Raw genomic sequence first — 22748 nt, 5'->3', positions numbered from 1 at the left:
AAGCCTTTCCTCCTACCCCTTGATCATTTTGGTTGCCCTGTTGTTATGATAACACAGATGTGATTGTATTGGCATCCTCGGTGAATGCCTTCATGTAAGGGAGTAAGGGAATAAGAGCATATTTTTTGCAAGCAAGGTTGCTGTTGAAATGGGCCAATAGTGAATCTGAGCCATTCTATCAGGTCACCTCCAAGAAAACTACAATCAAGTGGACTGTAGGCCCCTTCAGCCATCTTAGACCATCATTGCAATGCCACCTCCCTAATTTTTCAGAAGTGTCCTTAGCAAATTCCAGCATTACTCAACATACACATCTTAGGATGAACAGGAAATGACATATAGATTACATTGCAGTACTGCTGACCATATATAGTAACTACTTAAAGTCTAAGTATGATGCTTTGCATCTGCTGAGTATTAGCAAATTCCCATCATGAAGCAAACATCAGTCAAGGTAGATCTCTTAGGTAGATCTGGACTGGTGAGGGATAAGATGGGCTTTGCTAGATGAGAGGTCAACTTCAGTTGTGATAATACTGCATGTGTAGAACTACACTTGTACTTTTAGATAGAAGCTCCCTTTATAGGTGGGCTGACAGACAGTGGCAGAGCTTCATGCTCCGGCACTGGGGGGTGGAGAGCAGGAGGGGGCAGGGCTGGTGCACGTCCCGGAGGCGGAACACCCAGAACGGGCGAGGGGGGAAACCATGATGGCACCCTGGGGATCGTGCTGCCGGGGGCTGTGCACTCCCCCCGCACTCCTCTTCCTCCACCAGTGCTGACAGAGTGGAAATAGATTGGCAAAGATGGTTAAAGTTAGGTCAACTTTCTTCAGTCAAGTGAAACTGTTGCTTTAGTGAATCACCTGATCTACCCAACTGGTATACAGTACGTCTTTTTGTGGTAAAGAAATCTGTTTGCACCAGAATGCCTTCCTCTTGTTTAGCTCTTTTCACAAGTTCCATTATTAAATATATTTATATTCCATTAAAATTTTACTTGCAGAAGAAAAGGAGAGTGAAATAATGATCGTAATTCTACCATCAGGTCTGATATTCTTTGGGTATTTGTTATCTTTTGAACAGATGATGTTGCTAACATAGATTAGATCATCACTTTCTCATTTTTAAACCGATCGCTCTTGAATCATTCTTCCATTTTGATTAAACAACCACTTCATCCAGTTCTAGCTACTAAAGAATTAGGAAAGATGGATTGCTACAGGTTTTTTCTCCATCCCATCTGTCAAAGCAGTTCTGCTGTCGTATGTTACCTTGATATCCATAGAAGGTTCACAACACATTTTAATGTCCTGGGGGTATACAGACTGGTTGGTATTAACTTTTTTCTGCTTAGAAAATATAAATGGCACTGACTGGTGAATCTGCAGTTGTCACCTTAAACACCAACCAGCTGCTTTTTGTTCTTCCAGTTTCTCACATCATTCAACAATATAATAACAAATTAGACCACTCTTTTGTGTGATGATCATCTTCCACTTGGATAACAAGCATGACATCACATATATTGTGCTGACTGAACTGAGCAGATTACATATTTCCTTCATGTTTACATTGACCACAACACTATTGTGAAGAAGACAAATGAGTGTGAATTTATGTTACTTTGATTAACTGCCAGTCTTGGAGCCAGTTGTCACATTCTGATCAGTTAGCACAATATTCATATTGTTCACTCATTTATCATGAGGCTATCATTTATCATGATCATAAACTCTGAAGATTAGCATCTTCATGCCATCTTGCAGCTCATGGAATTTGCAGGTGTTCCAAACCTAAATGTACCCAACAGAAATAATAATAATTATTATTATACATCATTTTCCTGAGATCAAACAATTCCTTCTGTGTACCTTTAGTGTGAGTCAGTGCTTTGACTTCCTTTGAAAGGGTCAACATGCTAATAGTTGGCCTCAAAAGCAATGTCTCAGTACTGTTGAAAACATTTTTTAAAAATGCAGTTTGCTCATCTTAATGGTTCATGGGCAGTGTATGTTTAACTCTTTCCCTGTTTCATTTTCCCAGCTGCTGTTTGCCCTATTGTGGTGGGAAATATGGTGGTGTTTTCCCATGTGGGCCAAAAGTCGCTGAGGAGGAAGTTTTGATTGTGAACAGAGCATGGAAAGAAGGTTAATATAACTTTCTCCACTGCTGCTGCTAGCAAATTTACAGCTGCCTGTATAGCTACATTTCATTATAAAATAAAGGCAGGAAACTAATAACAGATTTACAGTGCAATGTGTAGTTTAGCCTAAGAAAATCACAATAATTTTGAAGCCAAAATCAAGTCTGATTCCTGCCTTTTAAAAACTTGTGTTAATGGGCTGCTTGAAAATGTACTTGCTCTGTATATAGAACTGCCTTCATTTCAAAAGCATTTACTCATATGAGTAACATAAACTTCAAATTTTTGATTAGAAGCATACTCTGATTCAGGGACACCATGCATACTTCCATGTTTGCAGGATCGGGACTAATCACATAAGTAAGAGCTTGACTACTCATGTGATTGAAAATGTGACATCCTGGCTCCAAGTAAAGTCACTGATTATTATGGAGCCAGAATTCACCTTTTCTGGATGATTTCACTTGAAAATGCTTTTCTTACATGGGTAAGTAGATATAATGTTCTGAAATTTTGAATTATTTTGTTCTTCATACTGTGTGCCTTTTCTTAAAATGGCTTGATTCTTCTCATCAGGAACTTCTTTAAATCATTTAAGTGTAACTTATGGATAGCAAATTTCCATAATTATATTAAGATCACTTTAAAAACAAAAAGACAGAGTGTCAGACAGACATCCTAAAATGTGATGGAAGTGGTTTTCACGCAATGTATTTGAAAGTCTACTTCAACCATGTGGGAAATGTCTTCGTCACTCGTATTTGTTCTGTGGCTTTCCACGGAGGTAAAACATAAGTTATTCCAGTAATATTTATTTACAGTATAAATAGTGTACAATATAAATATTGCCAGTGACCTTTTAGCCTTTTTCCTTTCATTTGCCCATCTTAAACTTTAAGTTGTTATATAATTGTAATAGTGGAGTATTGGGGGATGTGTATTTTGTCATGGAATTAGGATGACCTAACATGCATATTTATTGGTTATAGCTCAGGATATTAACATCTTAAATCTAGACCACTGCTAATTATCACATCAAAGTATATATGTGCTCTTCTGCTCCCTAGATTACAGGAAATATGTGAATTCTAAACAGAATTCTTATTGCTTTATTATTTGCAATAACAAATAGGTGGATTCTTAGGCCCTGTTGACTTTGGATGGGAAAGAGCTAGATACGTGCTTAAGTCTTCCACTGAAAGGAATGGGACCTAAGAGTCTTGATTTTGACCAAGTCCTTATTGATCATGTAAGTGATATAGTTTTTATCTAGGCAGTTTGTTGGAATTTGAAAGAAGAAAAGGTAATGGTTGAATCTCATTAATTTGGAGCCATCTTCTGCCAAGTGATGGAATCTTTTCCCCCTAATTATAGTGTTTTTTTGTAGATATATATATTTATATAAAAAATCCTTTATGTACACATTTTACTTGCAGACGGGAACGTCAGTGAAATGACATCCTCTTCAGAAGGTCAGATCTATGGTTGACCTTGATTTTCATTGTGGCTTTTTTGTACTCCATTTCCCCCCCCCTCAATATTTCTAACATACACAACCACTCTGAAAACTGTCATTCATACCCATGTTTTAATAATAGATCACACATTACATCCCATTTTTTGTACTTGCGTGAAGCATTGAAGTTGACCATTCCAGCTGCTCGATCCCATAAAGCTTTATCCATCAGTTTGCAGTTTTCATTACCATTGTTTCCAGCTATCATGGTTTCCCTTCCTTCTCTTGCAGGTTCCTCATTATCATTCATATGTACAGTACTAAAAAAAAAAAAAAAAAAAAAAAAAAGGATAACTCATTCTTCCTTTTCCTTGCTTGCTTTGTTTTACTTGTTATGTATTTCTTTTTACAGATGAAGATGACACTTCAACTGCAGGTTAGGCGGTCTATTCCATTTTACAGTGTTTGTCTGCTATGATGAGGAGAACTAACGAGAACTGGTTCTTCTGTTGTCAGCCAGACATGAGCCCATCTAACCAGGGGGTTGAAGGCCTGTTACTATTTCTGCAATAGAATCCCTGCATTGTCCCCATCTCCAATGTCCTAGAGTCACCCAATAAGCGTGCAAAGGGAGTTTCTTAGCCACTATATGCTCCAAAGCTAAGCATTTAGGAACACTGAAAGCACAAGGTGCTTTTGTTTCTGGTGAATGGTGTGCAAGTTCTGTTGCATACAATGGAACTTCAAGGGAAGCACAACTTGTCACTCTGAAAGAAGATAGTGGATTTATATCCAGTCTTTCTATCTTGCTGGAACTCACAGTCCCCAAATTGTCCCCTAGGGCTGCATCCAGCTGGAGTAGACCAACTGAAATGAGCAAACCTAACTTAGGCATGTCCATTAATTTCAGTAGGTCTACTCTCTGCATATGACTAACATTGGGCAGTGCCCCTAGGAAGAGCTCTGCTGGATCAGGCCATTGTTCCATCTTGCCTGGTATCCTACTTTGCATAGTGGCCAGCTAGATGCTGCTGAGTATATGGCCTCAGAATATGAAGTTTCCATCTACACATCATGGCTATTAGCCACAGATAGACCTATGCACCATGATAATGCCCTTTTATCTTATCTAGGCACCAACCTCACCCTGATGTGCTTAGCTGCAGCAATGTTGCTGGATCTTATGTCTTCTTACTAGCCCCTAGGAAGTTTCCCACTCTCCTTCCACTGATTAGACAACCCCATTAGTTCTACAACCCCCCCCCCCTTGCAGCATATGACAATAGCTCCCAATCCTACACAGCCAGTATAGTAACCAAGGTATAGCTTTTGATTTGACATCATCCGGTTTACTCTTACCTTTCAGGTGGGACTAATCGGTCAGGAGAGAGAAAGGACTCAGGTGAGATTTTCTAAAACAGAAAGGAAAGGAGGAAGAACAAAGACCCCCCAAAAAACATTCCAATTTTCTCCTAATGCGATAACTATTAATGAACAATTTATTGTAGCTTACTTTTCGACAGATGCAGTTGCCGACTTTTGTACCCTTCGTGCTAACCTTTGGTTTTTGTTTTATATTTGTTTCAGATCTAGAAAAAAGATCCTGCTCCAAAGCTTCATGAGGTTCCAGTGTGCAAGCAGAACTCCATGTGAGCAAGGACTTCTCCATGCACTTCACTGGAGTGAAAAGAGATGCTCCTGCTCACATGGAGCTCTGGAGCACAAAAGTCAGCCTGGTGTCTTCCTGGCGCCCACCAAATGTTTTGGACTACAACTCCAATTATCCCTGGACATTTGCCATGTTGTCTGGGGCTGATGGGAATTGTAATCCAAAACAAAACCACTGAGGGCAGCAGGTTACAGGAGGCTAACATAGATCATTCCAGAAAATAAATCTGGAAGACCTAGGCACAGACCTCTTCTTCTTCTTTTTCTTTTTTAAAACAGATTGCAACAAATTTTTACAGTGGGGATGTAAAAAAAAAAAACCCACAACAACCCAAGACCCATATTAAGCATTTGACCCTTGGGCACATATGTCTTATGGCCTTGTTTGACAAAGCATGCTGTTCCTTAGAAACTAGAACAATGTCAATATTTTCATGGAATTTACTTTGCATGGAAGTTATTTTTATGTGAAATTGTGTTATTTCCACACACAACCAGAATCAAACTAGGAATGATGGAATTATAGAATCATAGGGTTGAAAAAGACCCCAATGCCATAATGTTTAAGGCATGCCTCTGTACAGATACTGTTTCTCCACAGATGAGCTTACACAATCTTTATTGGTTATTGCAGGATTAAGATCTTAATTACCAACACTTTCAAGAAAAACTATTCAGCTGTTCTCAATTAACACTGACATTAAGCTTTTACAGTGTGTTTTAATATATCATCTATACAGTATATATCTATTAATATACAACTATTTCTTTATTTATTTGCTGTGAAAGCAGTGACACAGACCAGCACAATATTATAATTTTCCATCACCACAGATAGGGCAATTCCATTCAGAAAGTTGTGTTCAATAAGAATTTTCTATCCTTTTGCTTCCAATAAAATCATGTCAGGCTGTAAAGGTGTGACGGAGAACGTAAGTACCCTTTGAAGTAGTTGTAGTTTAAAGAAAGGATATGTTAGAGCTAAAATAAAGAAATTAGATTGCAAAATTTATTGCAATAACTTAATTTCCCCCCTCTTTCTCCATATTAGTATGGTCTATGGGAGATGGCCCTCAGGAAGAAGGAGATAAGCAAGACAATTCACAGAAATCCCTTTTATTTGTTGAAAAACCAAAGGGTGGAACAATTAGTGTCGGTAAGTGCTGTAAAATTTTTTTAAAATAAAATATATATATTAATTTGTCTATTACACATACATGGAATTCTGAATAGGGCTATACCTACTTAGCTTCAGCAAATGCTGTAGTTTCTGGTATTCTCAAATGATCAATTAGTCCTCCATTGCCCCTCTTCCCAAAAATGTTTAAGACTGAAATCTTATGCATATTTGCCTGAAATAAGCCTCACTAAACAAAGTGGTGCTTACTTCTGAGTAAACATGCACAGGATTCAGCTATACACTTATACCTTATGAAGCTCAAAAGACTTTAACATACCGAGATTGTTGATTTTGCAGAGTCCCTTTACACAGCAGAAGAATGAGTAGTACATGCCACATGCTTAATTTCAGTTTATTTACACTTCAATGCTGAGAGATTACAAGCAGGCATCTTGCCTCTGCTAGAGCAGAGAGGCAACTCCTCTCTCCTCGGAAAACAAAAAGCTCCGAGAGAACAGTGAAAAACAGGAAACCAGTGTACGTCACATCCAGTCTCCTTTCCCGTGAGAAACTCCAACAGTACAGACTGTGGAATGTAAACACCTGTCTTGTGACAAGCACTTTCGCTGCACAGTGAAAGAGAGCAGAAACCAACATCCTCCCCCTTTCTGTGAACATCACTGGGCAGCGTGTTCGTACAATATCAGTACAAACCCAACTTCTGCACATAGGTACAGTGTTGATCCCTTGATACAATCTTGGACAATACATCAGCAGGAATTTCATTACCTGGCATATAGGACACCGTTACGAGTCCCTTCTGAATACGTTCCCTAGCATGTTGCAACTTCAATTGCAAGTGCTTCGTGCTTTGCTTACAACCTTCAGAATTCAGCAAAGCCAAACATGCTTTGTTGTCCTGGTAAACCTGGATTGGACATTTGACAGGAATTTTCATGTCTTTGCACAATTGTAACAACCATTCACAATCTTTAAGTGAATAAGACAGTGCATTCAGTTCAGCTTCACAAGTACTTAAGCTAACTGTTGTTTGCTTCTTGCATGACCAATCAAATAGACCCTGATTGTACATGTAGCAAACTCCAGACGTACTTTTCCTGTCTGTAGTGTCACTTCCAAAACTTGCATCTGCAAATATCTCAAGACCACCAGACTTCTGATTGTTAAATCTCAGTCTGTAATGCATAGTGCCTTTCAAATACCGCGCTATGCGTTTCAGAGCTTTCCAATCCTTAACAGTAGGATTGTTGACTTGTCTGCTTAGCAAATTACAGCTAACAGCAATGTCTGGTCTTGAACATCTGGCAATGAAGTTTAGCTTGCCTAGCACACTTCTGTACAGTGTAGTGTCAGAAAATGCTTCTTCAGTGTCATCTACCTGATAACCTGTTGTCATCGGTGTGTCTACAGGGTTAGCATCCATGAGGTTTAGTTTGCTTAACACAACAGCAATTTTCCGTGACTGGTGTACTAGAATGTTACCATCTTGATCTCTCTCTATTTCCAGAGATAGGTAATTGTTTACCTCACCAAGATCTTTCATGTCAAAGTGCTCTTTCAGTTGAGCTAGGGCGTTATTGTACATTGTGACATCTTCCCAAAAGAATAAAAGATCATCAACATAAAACAAACAATACAGTTTCTTTTGCCCCTCCTCTTTGACAAATACACATGGATCAGCTTTCCCTTGCTGAAAACCTAGAGAAAACAATACTTCAGTGAATTTTGTGTGCCAACACCGTGCACTTTGTTTGAGACCATAAAGGGACTTTTTCAGAGCACAAACAAATCCCTGTTTTACCTGTACGCCATCAGGTGGAAGCATATAAAGTGATTCATCTAGAGATCCGTACAGAAAAGCTGTATTCACATCATGGTGACTAATGTGTAGATTCTCCTCTGCAGCTAGCTTGAGCATAAGCCTAATGCTCTGATACCTCACTGTGGGTGAGTAGGTCTCGTGATAGTCTTCACCTGGTACCTGTGCAAAACCTCTGGCTACCAATCTGGCTTTGTGTCTGACTATCTTGCCATTTTGATCTGTCTTCGCTTTGAAGACCCATTTGCTTCCAAGCAGTTTCATTCCTGGAACTACTGGAACAAGCTCCCAAGTTTTGTTCCTTTCTAAGGAATCAAGCTCAGCCTTCATGGCATTTAACCATGGCTCAGCTTCCTTTGAATCCAAATCCTGGATTTCTTGGAAACTTGAAGGTTCAAATACTTTCTTGGAGCTTTTAACAGCTGTTACTGCTATCTTAGCAAACTCATCAGCAAATCTCTTTGGAGGTCTGCCTTTTGTGGCTCTCTGTGACCTGCGAATTAGCCTTAAGTCCTCAACACTTTCCTCTTCCTTCTTAGGAGAAAAACGACCTATTGTGAACAATGGTTCTTCCAATTCTTGATCAGAGCTTTCAGAGGGTCGCATAGAGGCTTTCGCACTCTTGAAATCCTCTGAATCCTCCGATTCAGTTTCAGTCTCAGAATCAGAACCTTCATCAGTGGGTGTGGGTTGTTGTGGTTGCTTTTGACTATCCTCAGTCTCATCACTGTCATCAGGATAACATTGGAAAATTCCCACATTCTCCCCCCACTTTGCATTGTACTCAACACTTCTTGTGAGCTTAATTGTCTTAGAGTCAGTCATCATTATTCTGTAAGAACCTTTCTGATAACCTAGAAAGATACCATGCAATCCACGCTTGTCTAACTTGGAGTTTTGTGGTGAGTGAACCCACATATCAGAACCAAAAATTTTCATGTGTTTGATGTATGGCTTCTTGCCAAACATCTTCTCATAGGGGGTACAACCAATCGCTGAAGATAACCTGCGATTGTAACTGTAAACAAAACATGAGAGAGATTCGGCCCAATAACTCTCTGGAAGATTTGCATCATGCAGCAAGGTTTTTAACCCTTGAAGCAATGTCTGATTTGCCCTCTCGCAAATCCATTCTGCCATGGCGAGCGAGGACTAGACAAATCGTGTTGAATTCCTTTCTCAGTCAGAAAAGCTTCAAACTGCTGAGAAGTGAATTCCCCCCCGCGATCAGAGAAAAGAGTCTTTATCTTCTTACCATGCACATTTTCCAACCAAGCACAGAATTCCTTGAACCTAGGAAAAGCCTCTGATTTCTGCTTGAGATTGTACACATAAATATATCTGGAAAATGCATCAATGAGAACCATGAAGTACCTATTTCCACCCAAAGAGGGCGCTAGTGGTCCAACCAAATCAGCATGAACAACCTGGTATGGTTCTGTAGCTTGCCTACTAGACACCTTACCTTTCGCAGCCACTTTCACCTTGTTTGCTGCGCATGCCTTGCACTTCATGTGGTACCTGCAGGGTTTAATAGTCATACCTTCAACCAAGGCAGGCATTTTAGATACTGCCTCAAAATGCAAATGACCAAATTTTCTATGAAAATCGTGAATACATTCTGCATGCAAACTTTTGTTAGAACCTGCAATGCAACAAGTGTCATCCTGCACAACATCATCATAATACAAAACATACAAACGATCAACATATTCAGCATACAACACATAATCATTTTTCTTTGTGATGATGCACCTTTTGTTCTTAAAGGAAACGTCAATTTTCCGCTCATTCAGCTGTCCAACGCTGAGCAGATTATGTTTGGCATCCGGCACATAAAGCACATTCTGTATCGATAAGTCCAAACTGTGAAGAACAACAGTTCCGTAGCCTTTACTGGGAATTGTGTGGTCATCCGCCTGGTGAATCGCACCTTCCTGCGGTGTAAAAGACACAAACAGTCGCTTATCGTTGCACATGTGATGCGTTGCAGCCGAATCCACCACGAAGAAAGATCTAGACGTCTTCTGGACCTTTGCAACATTTGGTGTGAAGCGTGAGACCATTGCCTTGTGCTGCGTTGTCCTGGACACCGGACCTTTGCCTTTGCTTTGGCCTTTTCCACGCGATGAGCTTTCGCTGCGCTGCTCTGTCTTGGCCCTGGGATATCTGCATTCCCTCTTCATATGGCCTAGACGTCCACACGAGTAGCATTTCACTGCCTTCAAAGCTTTGGCGCCATCTGGTGGTTCCACTGCACTCTGGGATGACGTCTGTGAAGACTCCCCCTTACCCATGCAGCTATCACCCTGGCGGTCTGCTTTATCCTCAATCACAGCAGTATCACAGGCTACTCTGAGCTGAGCATGTGGCAGATTGGGATCAGATTCCCCACTTGCATCAGCCAGCCTTCTGCAGCTAGCCATCATGACTATGGCATTAGCCTTCTGCATCATCTCTGCTGCTTTAAATCAAGCTGCTTTACTCAAGCTGCGTCTGCTGCTTCAAACCTCATTCCAAAGGCAAGTTCAAAGTTACTTTCACTTTCCCAGCCATCCAAGCCACTACGCTTGTGCCGTGGAAAACGGCTTTAAAAGTTCAAAGTCCAGCCTTAAAGCCATTAATTAGGAGCTGGCAGGCTGCCCGGAGCATGAGCACATACCTCTCAATCAATCAAGTTGACGCAGAGAAGATAAGACCGGTCCGTTTCTCTGTTCCTTTGCCGGAATCCCAACTCGACCTCCGGAGCCCATCCGTCAGATTGATTGCGTTTTTCTGGGCCCAGGACCAAAAATGTTGATTTTGCAGAGTCCCTTTACACAGCAGAAGAATGAGTAGTACATGCCACATGCTTAATTTCAGTTTATTTACACTTCAATGCTGAGAGATTACAAGCAGGCATCTTGCCTCTGCTAGAGCAGAGAGGCAACTCCTCTCTCCTCGGAAAACAAAAAGCTCCGAGAGAACAGTGAAAAACAGGAAACCAGTGTACGTCACATCCAGTCTCCTTTCCCTTGAGAAACTCCAACAGTACAGACTGTGGAATGTAAACACCTGTCTTGTGACAAGCACTTTCGCTGCACAGTGAAAGAGAGCAGAAACCAACACTTTCAAATTTCATATGGAAATAAATTTTAATGGCTGATTAATCCAGGAGCACATATGAAGCAGCAGAGCCCTTTCTAGAAGTTAAAATTCAATCATCTAGCTCAGAGGTCAGCAACCTTTTTCAGCTGTGGGCTGGTCCACCGTCCCTCAGACAGTGGGCTGGACTATATTTTGGGTGGAGAAATGAATGAATTCCTATGCCCCCCCAAAATAAAAGGACACATTCTACTCATGTAAAAACACACTGATACCCGGACCATCTGCGGGCCGGATTGAGAAGGCGATTCGGCCGCCTCCAGCCCCTGGCCCTTAGGTTGCCTACCCCTGATCTAGCTATTTAGAGGAAAACAGGAAACAATCCTTTATGGCTGGACCATAAAGAAGGCCGATCGCCGAAGAATTGATGCTTTTGAATTATGGTGCTGGAGGAGACTCTTGAGAGTCCCATGGACTGCAAGAAGATCAAACCTCTCCACACTGAAGGAAATCAACCCTGAGTGCTCACTAGAAGGACAGATTGTGAAGCTGAGGCTCCAGTACTTTGGCCACCTCATGAGAAGAGAAGACTCCCTGGAGAAGACCCTGATGTTAGGAAAGATGGAGGGCACAAGGAGAAGGGGGCGACAGAGGACGAGATGGTTGGATAGTGTTTTCGAGGTTAACCGCATGAGTTTGACCAAACTGCGGGAGGCAGTGGAGGACAGAGGTGCCTGGCGTTCTCTGGTCCATGGGGTCACGAAGAGTCGGACACGACTAAACGACTAAACAACAACAACAACAACAGAAACAATCGGGGGGGGGACTTGATTCAGGCTCTCCTCCTTTTTCTGGACAGCCAATTGCTGGAATGTTAGTTTTTAAATAGGGGAATCTATGTGCACAGCCTCACATATGTGCACAGCCTTCTGTGGGTTCAGCAGGAAAACCATACACACAGCATCTTTTAAAAGACAACTGAAGGCAGCCCTGTTTAGGGAAACTTTTAATGTCTGACGCTGTATTGTTTTAAATATTCGGTTGGAAGCCGCCCAGAGTGGCTGGGGAAACCCAGCCAGATGGGCGGGGTATAAATAAAATTATTATTATGATTATCTAGTTGCAACATATGGGTTACATGCCTGTTTCTAAAGACCCTGCTGAGACCAAGAGAAAAAATGCTTGCTCAACTAACTATGGGTTTATGTAGTTTTGGAATGTATGGGATTTTGGTCACTGATAGCTCAAATATAACAGATGCTCTTACAACTAAGGGGTTCTTTGATGGCACCTGATGTATGTATATTTTTTGAAACTGTATATAGTTTGTGTTAAGTTGTGGGCGAACATATCAGATGACACAGCGATTCTTCAAACAGCTCTTCTTTATTTTGAGGCCAGAACTGAACTGAGCTGAAGGGCTCAGTCAGCCTGCTTATATAGAGCTCCAGTACCTTGTTACTGTAACAACTTTCTAAAACTATCCAATCACTGAATGTCACGTTCGATCCTTCATTTGCATAACTATCTACAGTATCCCCCTGCTGGCCCAGGGTGAGAACTTCAGTACATAACAGTTTGCATATGGGGGAGAAGTTACATTTTGTTTGCATTTAAAGGCAAACCTACCCAATCAGACTTCCTAAACAGTACACAAATTACCATCCTCCAAAATTAATCTTTCTCCAAATTTTATAATGCAGTTTTTCACCCATGTGACATGTACAAAACCACACATATTTTTACAAAAAAAAGTGTGTACTAGGCAAAATGTCTATACTAGGAGAAATTCACACTAAAATTCTAATAAATCTTCATGAGGATTAAAAAAGTTCCACAATCATATTGCCAGGTGTCTATCATATGAGTAGTAATGTTTCTAATGTGACTAATGTTTTCTTTTGTTTTTCCAAGGACAAAATATTACATTTATAGCAAAAGTTGAAGCCCAGGATCTTCTCCGAAAGCCAACTGTTAAGTGGTTCAAAGGGAAATGGATGGACCTGGCAAGCAAAGTAGGGAAGCACCTTCAGCTAAAGGAGACATTTGAGCGCCAAACCAAGGTATGGAGGGATGGCAGGACTCAATTTTACCTGTTTCTAAAATCCAGACTTGGTAGTAAGGACATAAGCTCAGGGGGTGAAGCCCTGACTGAACTGGACATTTCATGAGAGAGGTAACATTAAAACAGGTTATCTCCAGAAGTAGCTCAGTGTGTGTTTATCAAGATAGACAAGGTCGTGGAGAGGTTGGCACAGTGCAAACACACCAGCAGAACCAATCTGGTGCTCCTACCAGTGCATTTGCACCAGGAGTAAATCTGGCATTTGAGCAGAATCTCATGTACCCATTTATCAGGGTTTGACCCAGACATGCCAGTTCAAGGACTCTCACTGGTGCAATGGGACTTGTGCCCTCTTCTCCCCTTGTGTGCTCCCCATGCTTTTCCCTGCTGTAGGGAGTCAGGAGAACCTCCTAGAACAGCAGTAGAGGAGAGATCATTCCACCTGGCAAGCAGAAATGTTTGTGATGATGGAGCAATTGTGTTAGCCCACAATTGGATTCCACCTAGGGCTTGTATTTTCTCCTACTATGAAATTTGGTGGTTGAACAGTTTGGTGTCTAGCAGGCACTTCACGTGGTGGGGGCTGAGGGACTTCAGACTTCCATTTTTCAAGGAGTGGGCTGGGCTCCCCCCAAATCCTGTGGCCCTGCTCCACTTCTTCCTCCCCGCCAATGTCATGCAGGGATTGTTTGATACTGAATAAAAATTAAAGGTAAAAAGAGTTCAGCCTCTGACATCACTAACAGTGCAATCTCAAATCCTATTGAAAAAAGGCTTAATTCTGAATAGGCATGTGCAGAATTGCCTTGTAAATGTACAAAGAAGCAGGAACACCCCAATTCAAGCCCCTGATTCCCTTTCAGCGTGGCTAAGTGTCCTTCCCTAAATAGAAATACCTGAGGAATTTGACCTCTGTGGATTCTTGTATGAAATTATCGAAACCATAAGAATATAAGACAAGCTTGCTGAATCTGACCAATGGCCTGCCTAGTCCAGCATCCTGTTCTTTGAGTGGTCAACCAGATGCCTGTGGGAAACCCAAAAGCAAGACCCCAGCACAGAAGCATTCTGCCCTCCTGTGGTTTGCAGCAACAATCCATCCTTCTTGGACTAATGTGTAGATTCAAACTTAGGTTACCACTGTTTTTCCATTTCTGCAAATACTGAAGCACAGTTCTCAACAGCTTAAGCATATCAATATTTGCATTTGAATATACACATTTAAATAGGTTTTTGAAATTTGTATTCCAATAGGATTTTTTTTAATTAGAATTTTTGTTGTGGGTTTATTGCTGTGACAAAAATTACAACAGACGACTCAACAGCTTTAAAAACCACAGAGCAGAATTTGGGAGCAGAATAGAATTATGGCTAAAAGTTGTGCAAAAGTCAAGACAGTAGTAACATCCACTCATCTTTAATCCTAGTAAATTAATGTAGTATATAATATTTGTAGATACATGTGTATGAATGTGTTTTCAGCTGCTGAGAATTTCCCTGAATTTAATTTAACAATTGCACTGTATGTTTGGATTTCAGATGTACACATTTGAGATGCAAATCATTAAAGCTAAGGAAAACTATGCAGGAAATTATAGGTGTGAAGTAACGTATAAGGATAAGGTTGATAGTTGCTCTTTTGATCTGGAAGTCCATGGTAAGGATCCCTTTTATGTTTTCTTTCTTTAACACAAAATATCTAACAGAATTTGAGGTCATGTTTATCTGAACTCCTCATGCCTATATCTAAGCATGCTTCAGAGGCCCACTGAAAGGTGTCTATAGGTTTCAGGCTCCATTTTCTTATTTGTATCTCAACGTCAGCTCATTTAGAGTTGTGTTCATTATTTTGATGCAAACATGAGCAGTTAGTGATATAATCTTGGGACTGTCTTGGAAGAAAGACTTGTGGAGGCTGAAATGTGTCAGTGAGAAGAGAGTTCTGCTGATGTGCTCTGGGCTCTATCCATTATGGGCTTCTCTTGGACTTCACGTAATTGAGATGAGCCTGGGTTTATGTTTACCTAGAAATGAGAGCATCTGGAGGACATTAAGTTGAGGCATGCTAGGACAAAAATTGAGGTGAAGATATATTCTGCTGTTTCTGTTCACTAGGGAGTCCTGGGATGTGTAGCTTTGAGAAGGAAGGGGTTCAAAGGACCACTGATAGAGAATTCTCACCATAAGAATATGAACCCTGCTGAATTTGATCAAAGCCCACTGGGTTCTATCCCACACTGCAGCAAGGGACTTCAATGAGTGCAACAGAACTTCATGTTTCTCTCCTGTCTCCTCCATACACCCTCAAAACTGGGGAACCTGCCAGAGCAGATTTTGGGGGAGTGGAATAGAGGAAGTCTCATTGTACCAGCAGGACCCAATTGGTGCATCATTGGATACCATCCACTGTTTCCCACAGTGACCTACCAGATGCCTCTAGGAAGTCCACAAGGCAGTAGCCACCCCCACCCCAGAGGTTGCTGCTGTATACAGTACTGCCTATGAATATAGAGGTTTTATATAGCCATTATGGCTAATACCGCCCCACCCCCCCGGAAATACTTATCCTCTGTGAATTTATGTAATCTCTGCTTTAAAGCAACTTGGCACTTTCACAGAGCTCCAGCAGGCTACAAATGACTCAGAAGATGCTTTGAGTCAGTGAAATCACATTAAGTTCTCGAAGCAATTATTTGAGAAGCTTGCTGAAGCTTGCAGTTTATATTTGGAATAAAATTTATATGGCAGTGATGACAGCTCAAGACTCTACAAATTTGTCCATGACGTAGGTCAAAGAAAGGACTCCCCTTCACCTCACCTCAGGCTTAGCAAGGAATTTGCCTGCTACAAACCCATCATGAGGCTCAGAGAGAGAGAGAAAGGGAGAATATTAAGTTTCTGGACTATCACTGTCCCACACTCAGTTGGAAAGCAACTTTATAAATCTTTGCAGAGAAGAGAATGAAATGCAACGCTGGCAGATCTTATGGTACCACAGTGTGCATATGGGGTGTGTGTATTTGGTTACAGGCAGGAAGGGCTTTCATCATGAGGTATAATGATCCTTTTTTTGCAGAATGAGTATATAGAGCCACAAAAGTCCTAAACACTCTTCAACTCTGTCCTGTTCACTTTGACAGAGGAGGAGTTGATGAAACTGTGCACAGTTGCAGTTTATTCATGTGAACAGGCCAAGGACATGGACAGCTCTTTCTAATGGGTTTGAAACAAGCGGAGAGCAAAGCTGGATAGACTTCACTTATTATCTATTCTAGACTGTTCCTACAACTAACGGCTCAATCTGTTCTTTCAAAGATCCACAATAACTGTCGGCCACTGCCACTCAAAGTTAGATTAACTATAGATTGTGGTCTATTTAATCCCCATGTGTATATTCGATGTATAGATATGTGGATATGAGCACAGGACTCATAAAATCCCCCCTGACCACATAAGCAGCAGTGCCTACACAGACATGGCCATGTGAGTGGGGCATTGGTCAATATTAAGTTATGCCCTCCTGCATGTAAGATCTATACACACAGTTGAAGTATCTGCTGTAGATGAACATTTGTTTACAAATGGAAAGAGCTTGCATAGTGAAGTATAATGACCCCCCTCTTTGCAGGATGGACATTTAGTACCATAGAACCACCAAAGTAAAGGGAGGTCTAAAATTATTGAATTTTTTTGGCAGAGGTTTAGAGAGACTCAGACAATGATGGGGTGATAGCTATTTCCCCTGGTTTCATAGAACTGTAGAGTTGGAAGGGACCATGAGGGTCATCTAGTCCAACTTCCTGCAACGCAAGAATATTTTGCCCAACAACCCTGAGATTAAGAGGCTCATTCTCTACCCTCTGAGCTGTTTATCAATTACTCAGTTTGGGGGTGCTGCTGTAAAACGCAGTTTGCACTGCAGAATAACTGCAAAACCTTGGCACCAGTTTGCAGGGGATTCCAAATTTCAGGGTTCATAGTTAATGAATTTATTCCAGAATGACTTGGCCCCAGATAGGTCAGCTGTCGGAACCTGAGAAACAGCAACATCAGCATCACAGTGGATTCCATATCTCCATCTGGTGGGATTTCAAAGCTGTGGTGGTGACTTTCACCCTCTGAGCAGCTTTTGAAGGACTAGGCTTCTAAGTCTGGGAAATAAGCAGCCATTGTAATTGTAAGCGCAAGGCTTAATATATGTCAAGCACCTTTACATTTGCAGATGTGTGCAGTCTCATTGATCCCATGGGATTGGCATTAACATTTCCTTTATTTGTGTACAAAAACAAAGCCTATCCAAGTGCAAAGGACCTTCTCTGTCCCTCAAAATATTACTGTTGGGTCCTAAAGCCTGGTCACCTGGCCCTGTGGCTTCAGCTGCCAGACACATCTAGGCAAGCTTTCCAAATATCCCAGCCTTGCAGCAATCTGGCAGCTAACCCAATAGATGTTCATCCTAGGAAAACAAGCCTACCAAATTACCAAGGTCAGAGTGCTCATTAATCAGACAGGGAGGCAGGACACAATTAATGGAATGTCCAGCAGCTGACTGCCAATTAACCAGACAAGCCTCAAAGTCTGTGTGCATTCAGTAGCTTGTAGGCAAGGAGCCAGCCTGTCTGCGTGCATAAACTTTCTATAGAAGTGAATTGTTTTATCTGATTACATGTCTAATTTACACTGGGTGAAATTCAACTCCATGTTATTGACCATATTCAGATCTCTTACTGAGTTGAATCAGAAGTTGTATTTTCATTGGGGATGAAGGAAATTCTAAGTGATGCCCAGAGCTTAACGCTTAGAAGTTATTTACTTGGTTTTTCTGATCATGCCATGCTATTGTTTCTTCCTTGTTCCACTGCTATTTTTAGCTTTAATAAAAAGAAGCTCCTTCCAGGTGAAATCAAATTACGGTACATCCAGTGTTCATTTGGGATTTCCTCTTCTTGTGTATTCCTTTGCTCTAAAGCATCAAGTTCTGGTTAATTGTTTTCACAAGTAGAAGGCAAGTTGTCAACTTACTTCTATAAAAAGTGGCATGAGAGCCTTCTTCACCTTTGTTGATCGCAGTGAGACTTACTACAATGGCTTCATTGTGGTTCACACCTGTTGCTCAGGTAGTAGATAGAGGCACCATCAAAAGAAGGTCTCAGGGTTGTACTGGTTTAAAGAATCCAATTGTAGTACATTATCACCACCCTAAAATCCACACATGTATGCGTTAAAGAAGGCTAACGAGATCAGAACTGGAAATGCTATATTAAATACCAGAGTAAAGGATCTTTATTTGAAAGTTTTAAGAAATATGTAGAAAATGAAATATATACATAAAATCATACCTCCCTACATTAAAACAGAACATCTAAAAGACTTGTTGAGATTGTATTTTATAAACCAAACATTTAACACTGTGGTGATAATATATGTGGGTACATATTAGGATTGCTCCTCTTCCAGTACAGTATAAAAGTTCTTTAAATTAATCCACAAAATGGAACATAGTTTTGTTCTTGCCTTAGTTGTATCCATTCAATATCCTTCATAAATTACAGAAACCACTTTTCTCATTTTCTTTTTTATATATATAGAAACTTCATCTGCACCATCAATCGATATCCGGTCTGCATTCAAAAGAAGGTAACTTCAAGTAGTTATCTTGGAAAGTTATTCAATTATAGGTGGTGAAAGCAGCACATGCCCTGAAATACCTCTGGAAATCAAGCTGGTTGGAAAAACACAGCCAGAATGAGCCGAAATAGCAAGCCTTTATAATAATAATAATAATAATAATAATTTATTATTTATACCCCGCCCATCTGGCTGAGTTTCCCCAGCCACTCTGGGCGGCTCCCAATCAGTATTAAAAACAATACAGCATTACATATTAAAAACATCCCTAAACAGGGCTGCCTTAAGATGTCTTCTGAACGTCAGGTAATTCTTTATCTCTTTGACATCTGATGGGAGGGCGTTCCACAGGGCGGGCGCCACTACTTTAGAAATGGCACACTAAATTGAAAGCAGAGTATATGTCATAAAGGAGAATGTCTGTGATTTTGAGATACTCTCTCCTGCCCACTGCCGAGAAGTTAAAATGGCTACTCCATTTTCTGTAACCTATAATTGGTTTACACATTATTGTTGTTATGTGGAGGTTGTTCTTACTTGCTCCATGTTTCCACAAGGGAAACTGTTCATATATGATAACAAAGCAGAAGTTTTCACCATTCCACTACAGATGTGCACAAAAAAGCATGCATCTTATCACTTGCAGCCCACAGATGTCTCACCATGAGATAACAGCTTCCACAATGTAAAACACTCACCATGTAGTAGTCATAATATGTATGTTACCATGAGCGGTGAAATTCTGTGAATGTTGACAATGCCAGAAAAAAATGGATGAATATCTGAAAACTCAGATAAGACCAGTGAATGTTTATAATCAATGAAATGCTGTTGTTTATTATTTATACTGTGCCTTATGGATTGATATGGGCTAAATGGACAGGACCCTCCTCTAAAGGAAGGAGACAGAATGGTTGAAAGGGAAGAATGTGGAAAATCTTTAGTTTTCTTTATTGTTTATGTCCTACTTTTCTAATAAAAATAATAACCAAGATGGGTTGCCATTTCAAAAAGAAATCAAAGCCATAAAGTAAAACAAAATCACAATATGAAATTGCACTACGAACAAGAATCAACAGTAATTAAAACAGAGACAGTGGCCTGGTCCCCCCATGTAACACTAAACTAGGGCTTGCTATACCTGTTCCCACGTTCCACCTCCTAGCCAGGAGGAAATGGGAAGGTTTCACTTCCATTTTCAACTAGCAATATTTATACCTAAACCCAGGTATTTCGTTTTTTGCGTTGCTTCGCAAGATGATTTTCCCTATGGGCTTGCTTCGCAAGACGAAAACGTCTTGCGAGTTTGCTTCCTTTTTCTTAAAGCCGTTAATACCCAGCGAATCTGCGCTCCGCAAGACGAAAAAATTGCAAGACGACACAACTCACGGAACGAATTAATTTCGTCTTGCGAGGCACCACTGTATATTATTTTATTTATATTTTAAAGTCTTTTCCATTTGCTGAAAGATAAGAAGATCAGGAGCCTGGCAAATTACAGACAAGATCTAAGCATATGTCACTCTAAATGTATTGATGCCCTAGTTATTTTAAAAGTTTCTGGTTAAATATTATTTCTCCTATATGTTAATGCTTTCTACTGTACTAATAAATCAATATTACGGCATCAGACCCTAGGTAATTGCAGAAAGCCAATTGAGCACCTGAACTTCTTGGGGGTCAGTATCGACCACTATCCACCCTGTTCAGCTAACATCCATCCTCCCCCTCTCAAATTGGGTTCTGTTCCAGGATATCCCAAATCCTGAGACAAATCAAGTAACTTAACTCATTTGCTCTCCTTCCAAGATTAATTTTAGAGAATTTGGTGTTTGTTTTGTTTTAGCAAAGGAATGGGAATGGAGGGAAGGAACAGAATAGAGATGGGGGTTAGACAGGCAATAGTGTTCAGGGGAAAGACAAGTATAGCTATGGGACAGGAAAAGAGTATTGTGCAGGCCACTGTTGCCCCATTCCCTGACTGAAAACCCTTCCCAGCTCTTGTTTTCTTTCTTCATTAGTCAGTGGCCCTGTTCCTACATAATGCTAAGCCATGGTTTGTTCAATGAGTGATGCATCCTCTCAACGATGAGCAAGCCAGTCATAGCTTGTTTCACCAAAGCTTGGTTTGTTTTCCAGCTGCTCTAGATTTGTGCCTTTGTAGTTTTGAAGAGCATCTGGGATGGAGTGGTCAAACGAACTATGGTTAAGCAGGCTGTCATATTCAGACACAATGTCAAACTAAGGTTAAAACAAGCCATTGTTTGTAAGCCAACAACAAACCATGTCTTCACATTGTGGCTTGTTGTCATCTCAACTAGGGTGCTGAGCTGGGTTCGAACAAACTACACCTTGGCTGAACAAAGCATGATGTAGAACCATGTGCAAGCCAGGCTACTACCTACATTTCCCCACCTATTATGCTACCAGACAAAAATGAGGCTAGGAATCTTCTACTTAACCTGCTCTCCTCTCCCCAAAGATTAGATTATCAGGATGCCAATGCCCAGGGAACTCTTAAGTCTCTGCAAAGTATATTAACTCCTGTCTATAAGTATTGCAATTATATTGTTATTGCTCAACATTCTAGAAAGAAATCCACATTTTTAAACCCACCCCATCTCATCTTTAACATCATACAACACACTGTGTGCACTCAATGGATAGGTTCTCCAAATTTCCCCCTTGCTGACAAGTTTAAATGAAACTTTACTACTGGATATTTTTACATGGTTGTGCATTGTTCTATGCAGCATAAACAACAATGCACATCTTTGTTTTACATATGCAACTGAGTTCAGCACAAGCCCTTTGTTTTGTTTCAGTAGGCACTTGGTAGAAGTAAAAAAACAAAGCTCTTTGTGCCGACTCTGTTTGAAACACATTTGTGTTACAGGAACACAAATTTAGGCAAATTTGCAGATTTACAAGAATTTGCCTGAACAAGTGTCACAAGTGCAATGCAAACCTTTGTGTTCATTTTTCACAAGTGCTTGTTAATGGGAGTTGTAAATCCTGTGAAAAAGAATACAAGTTTGTGTTGATGTAATCTTCTTACTTGCGTGTCTCTATATTGATTGCGTTCGTAGGGCATCTAGAGCGTATGCAATGTGTGTTGTCCAACTCTCTGGGTATTAAACAAAGGTTTGATTTTGATTTTTTTTATTAATAACAGCGGTGAAGGACAAGAGGATGCAGGAGAACTTGACTTTAGTGGTCTCCTGAAACGTAGGTGAGAACCAAGCAATGAAGTGAGAAGGTGTGGATTGGAAATGGGTTAGGCTTGCACAACAGAAAGCGTCAGGTGTAATCCCGCCCCCCAAATGTTACCATCCTTTCCTTTTGATTGATGTTTATACACTTTTAATTCTTAAGGTAAAATTTTTGCTGAGAGTTAAGCCAACTCTGATAGCACGTTGACAAGAAACCACAAAAGTCTTAGGCTATTGTACACTTTCTTAGGGCTGCTGCCCCATATTGTGACTTAATGACATAGGAGTGTCTCAGAGAAGCATTCCTGTGTCACTAAATTATAACATGGGATGAGGTCATACTGGCAGGTGTCAGTACTGTATATTGGTGTTTGTTTTGTGCCTGCATGTTTTCCCCACCCTTGTCCTATCTAGGGATGAGAAATTCAGACAATTGATCTTTGTGCTACACCCACCCCCCACATAAGAAAGAAAGAAAGAAAGAAAGACAAAGAAAGAAAGAAAAGAAAACTATAACAAAACTGAACTCT

General features: G+C 40.6%; 1 protein-coding gene across 10 annotated transcripts in view; it reads left to right on the top strand.

Moving 5' to 3' along the window:
- The window catches only part of MYBPC1 (myosin binding protein C1), a 96118-nt gene that overhangs the window by 25969 nt on the left and 47401 nt on the right, over window positions 1–22748 (top strand). For 6 of the 10 annotated variants that reach the window (XM_081928183.1, XM_081928187.1, XM_081928188.1 and 3 more), the window contains 8 exons: window positions 3582–3617; window positions 4014–4037; window positions 4968–5003; window positions 6321–6425; window positions 13228–13376; window positions 14918–15035; window positions 18967–19015; window positions 22182–22238. In XM_081928183.1, coding sequence (XP_081784309.1) covers window positions 3582–3617; window positions 4014–4037; window positions 4968–5003; window positions 6321–6425; window positions 13228–13376; window positions 14918–15035; window positions 18967–19015; window positions 22182–22238 — 574 coding nt within the window. The remainder of the gene's footprint in view (window positions 1–3581; window positions 3618–4013; window positions 4038–4967; window positions 5004–6320; window positions 6426–13227; window positions 13377–14917; window positions 15036–18966; window positions 19016–22181; window positions 22239–22748) is intronic. The other 4 variants (XM_081928184.1, XM_081928182.1, XM_081928180.1 and 1 more) reach the window with 2 other exon arrangements.

The sequence above is a fragment of the Podarcis melisellensis genome (genome assembly GCF_964234715.1).
Source record: "Podarcis melisellensis genome assembly, chromosome: 10".
In the NCBI taxonomy this organism is placed as follows: Eukaryota; Metazoa; Chordata; class Lepidosauria; order Squamata; family Lacertidae; genus Podarcis; species Podarcis melisellensis.
The sequence above is the reverse complement of the archived record's forward strand: the minus strand, read 5'-3'. Positions and strand labels throughout refer to the sequence as shown.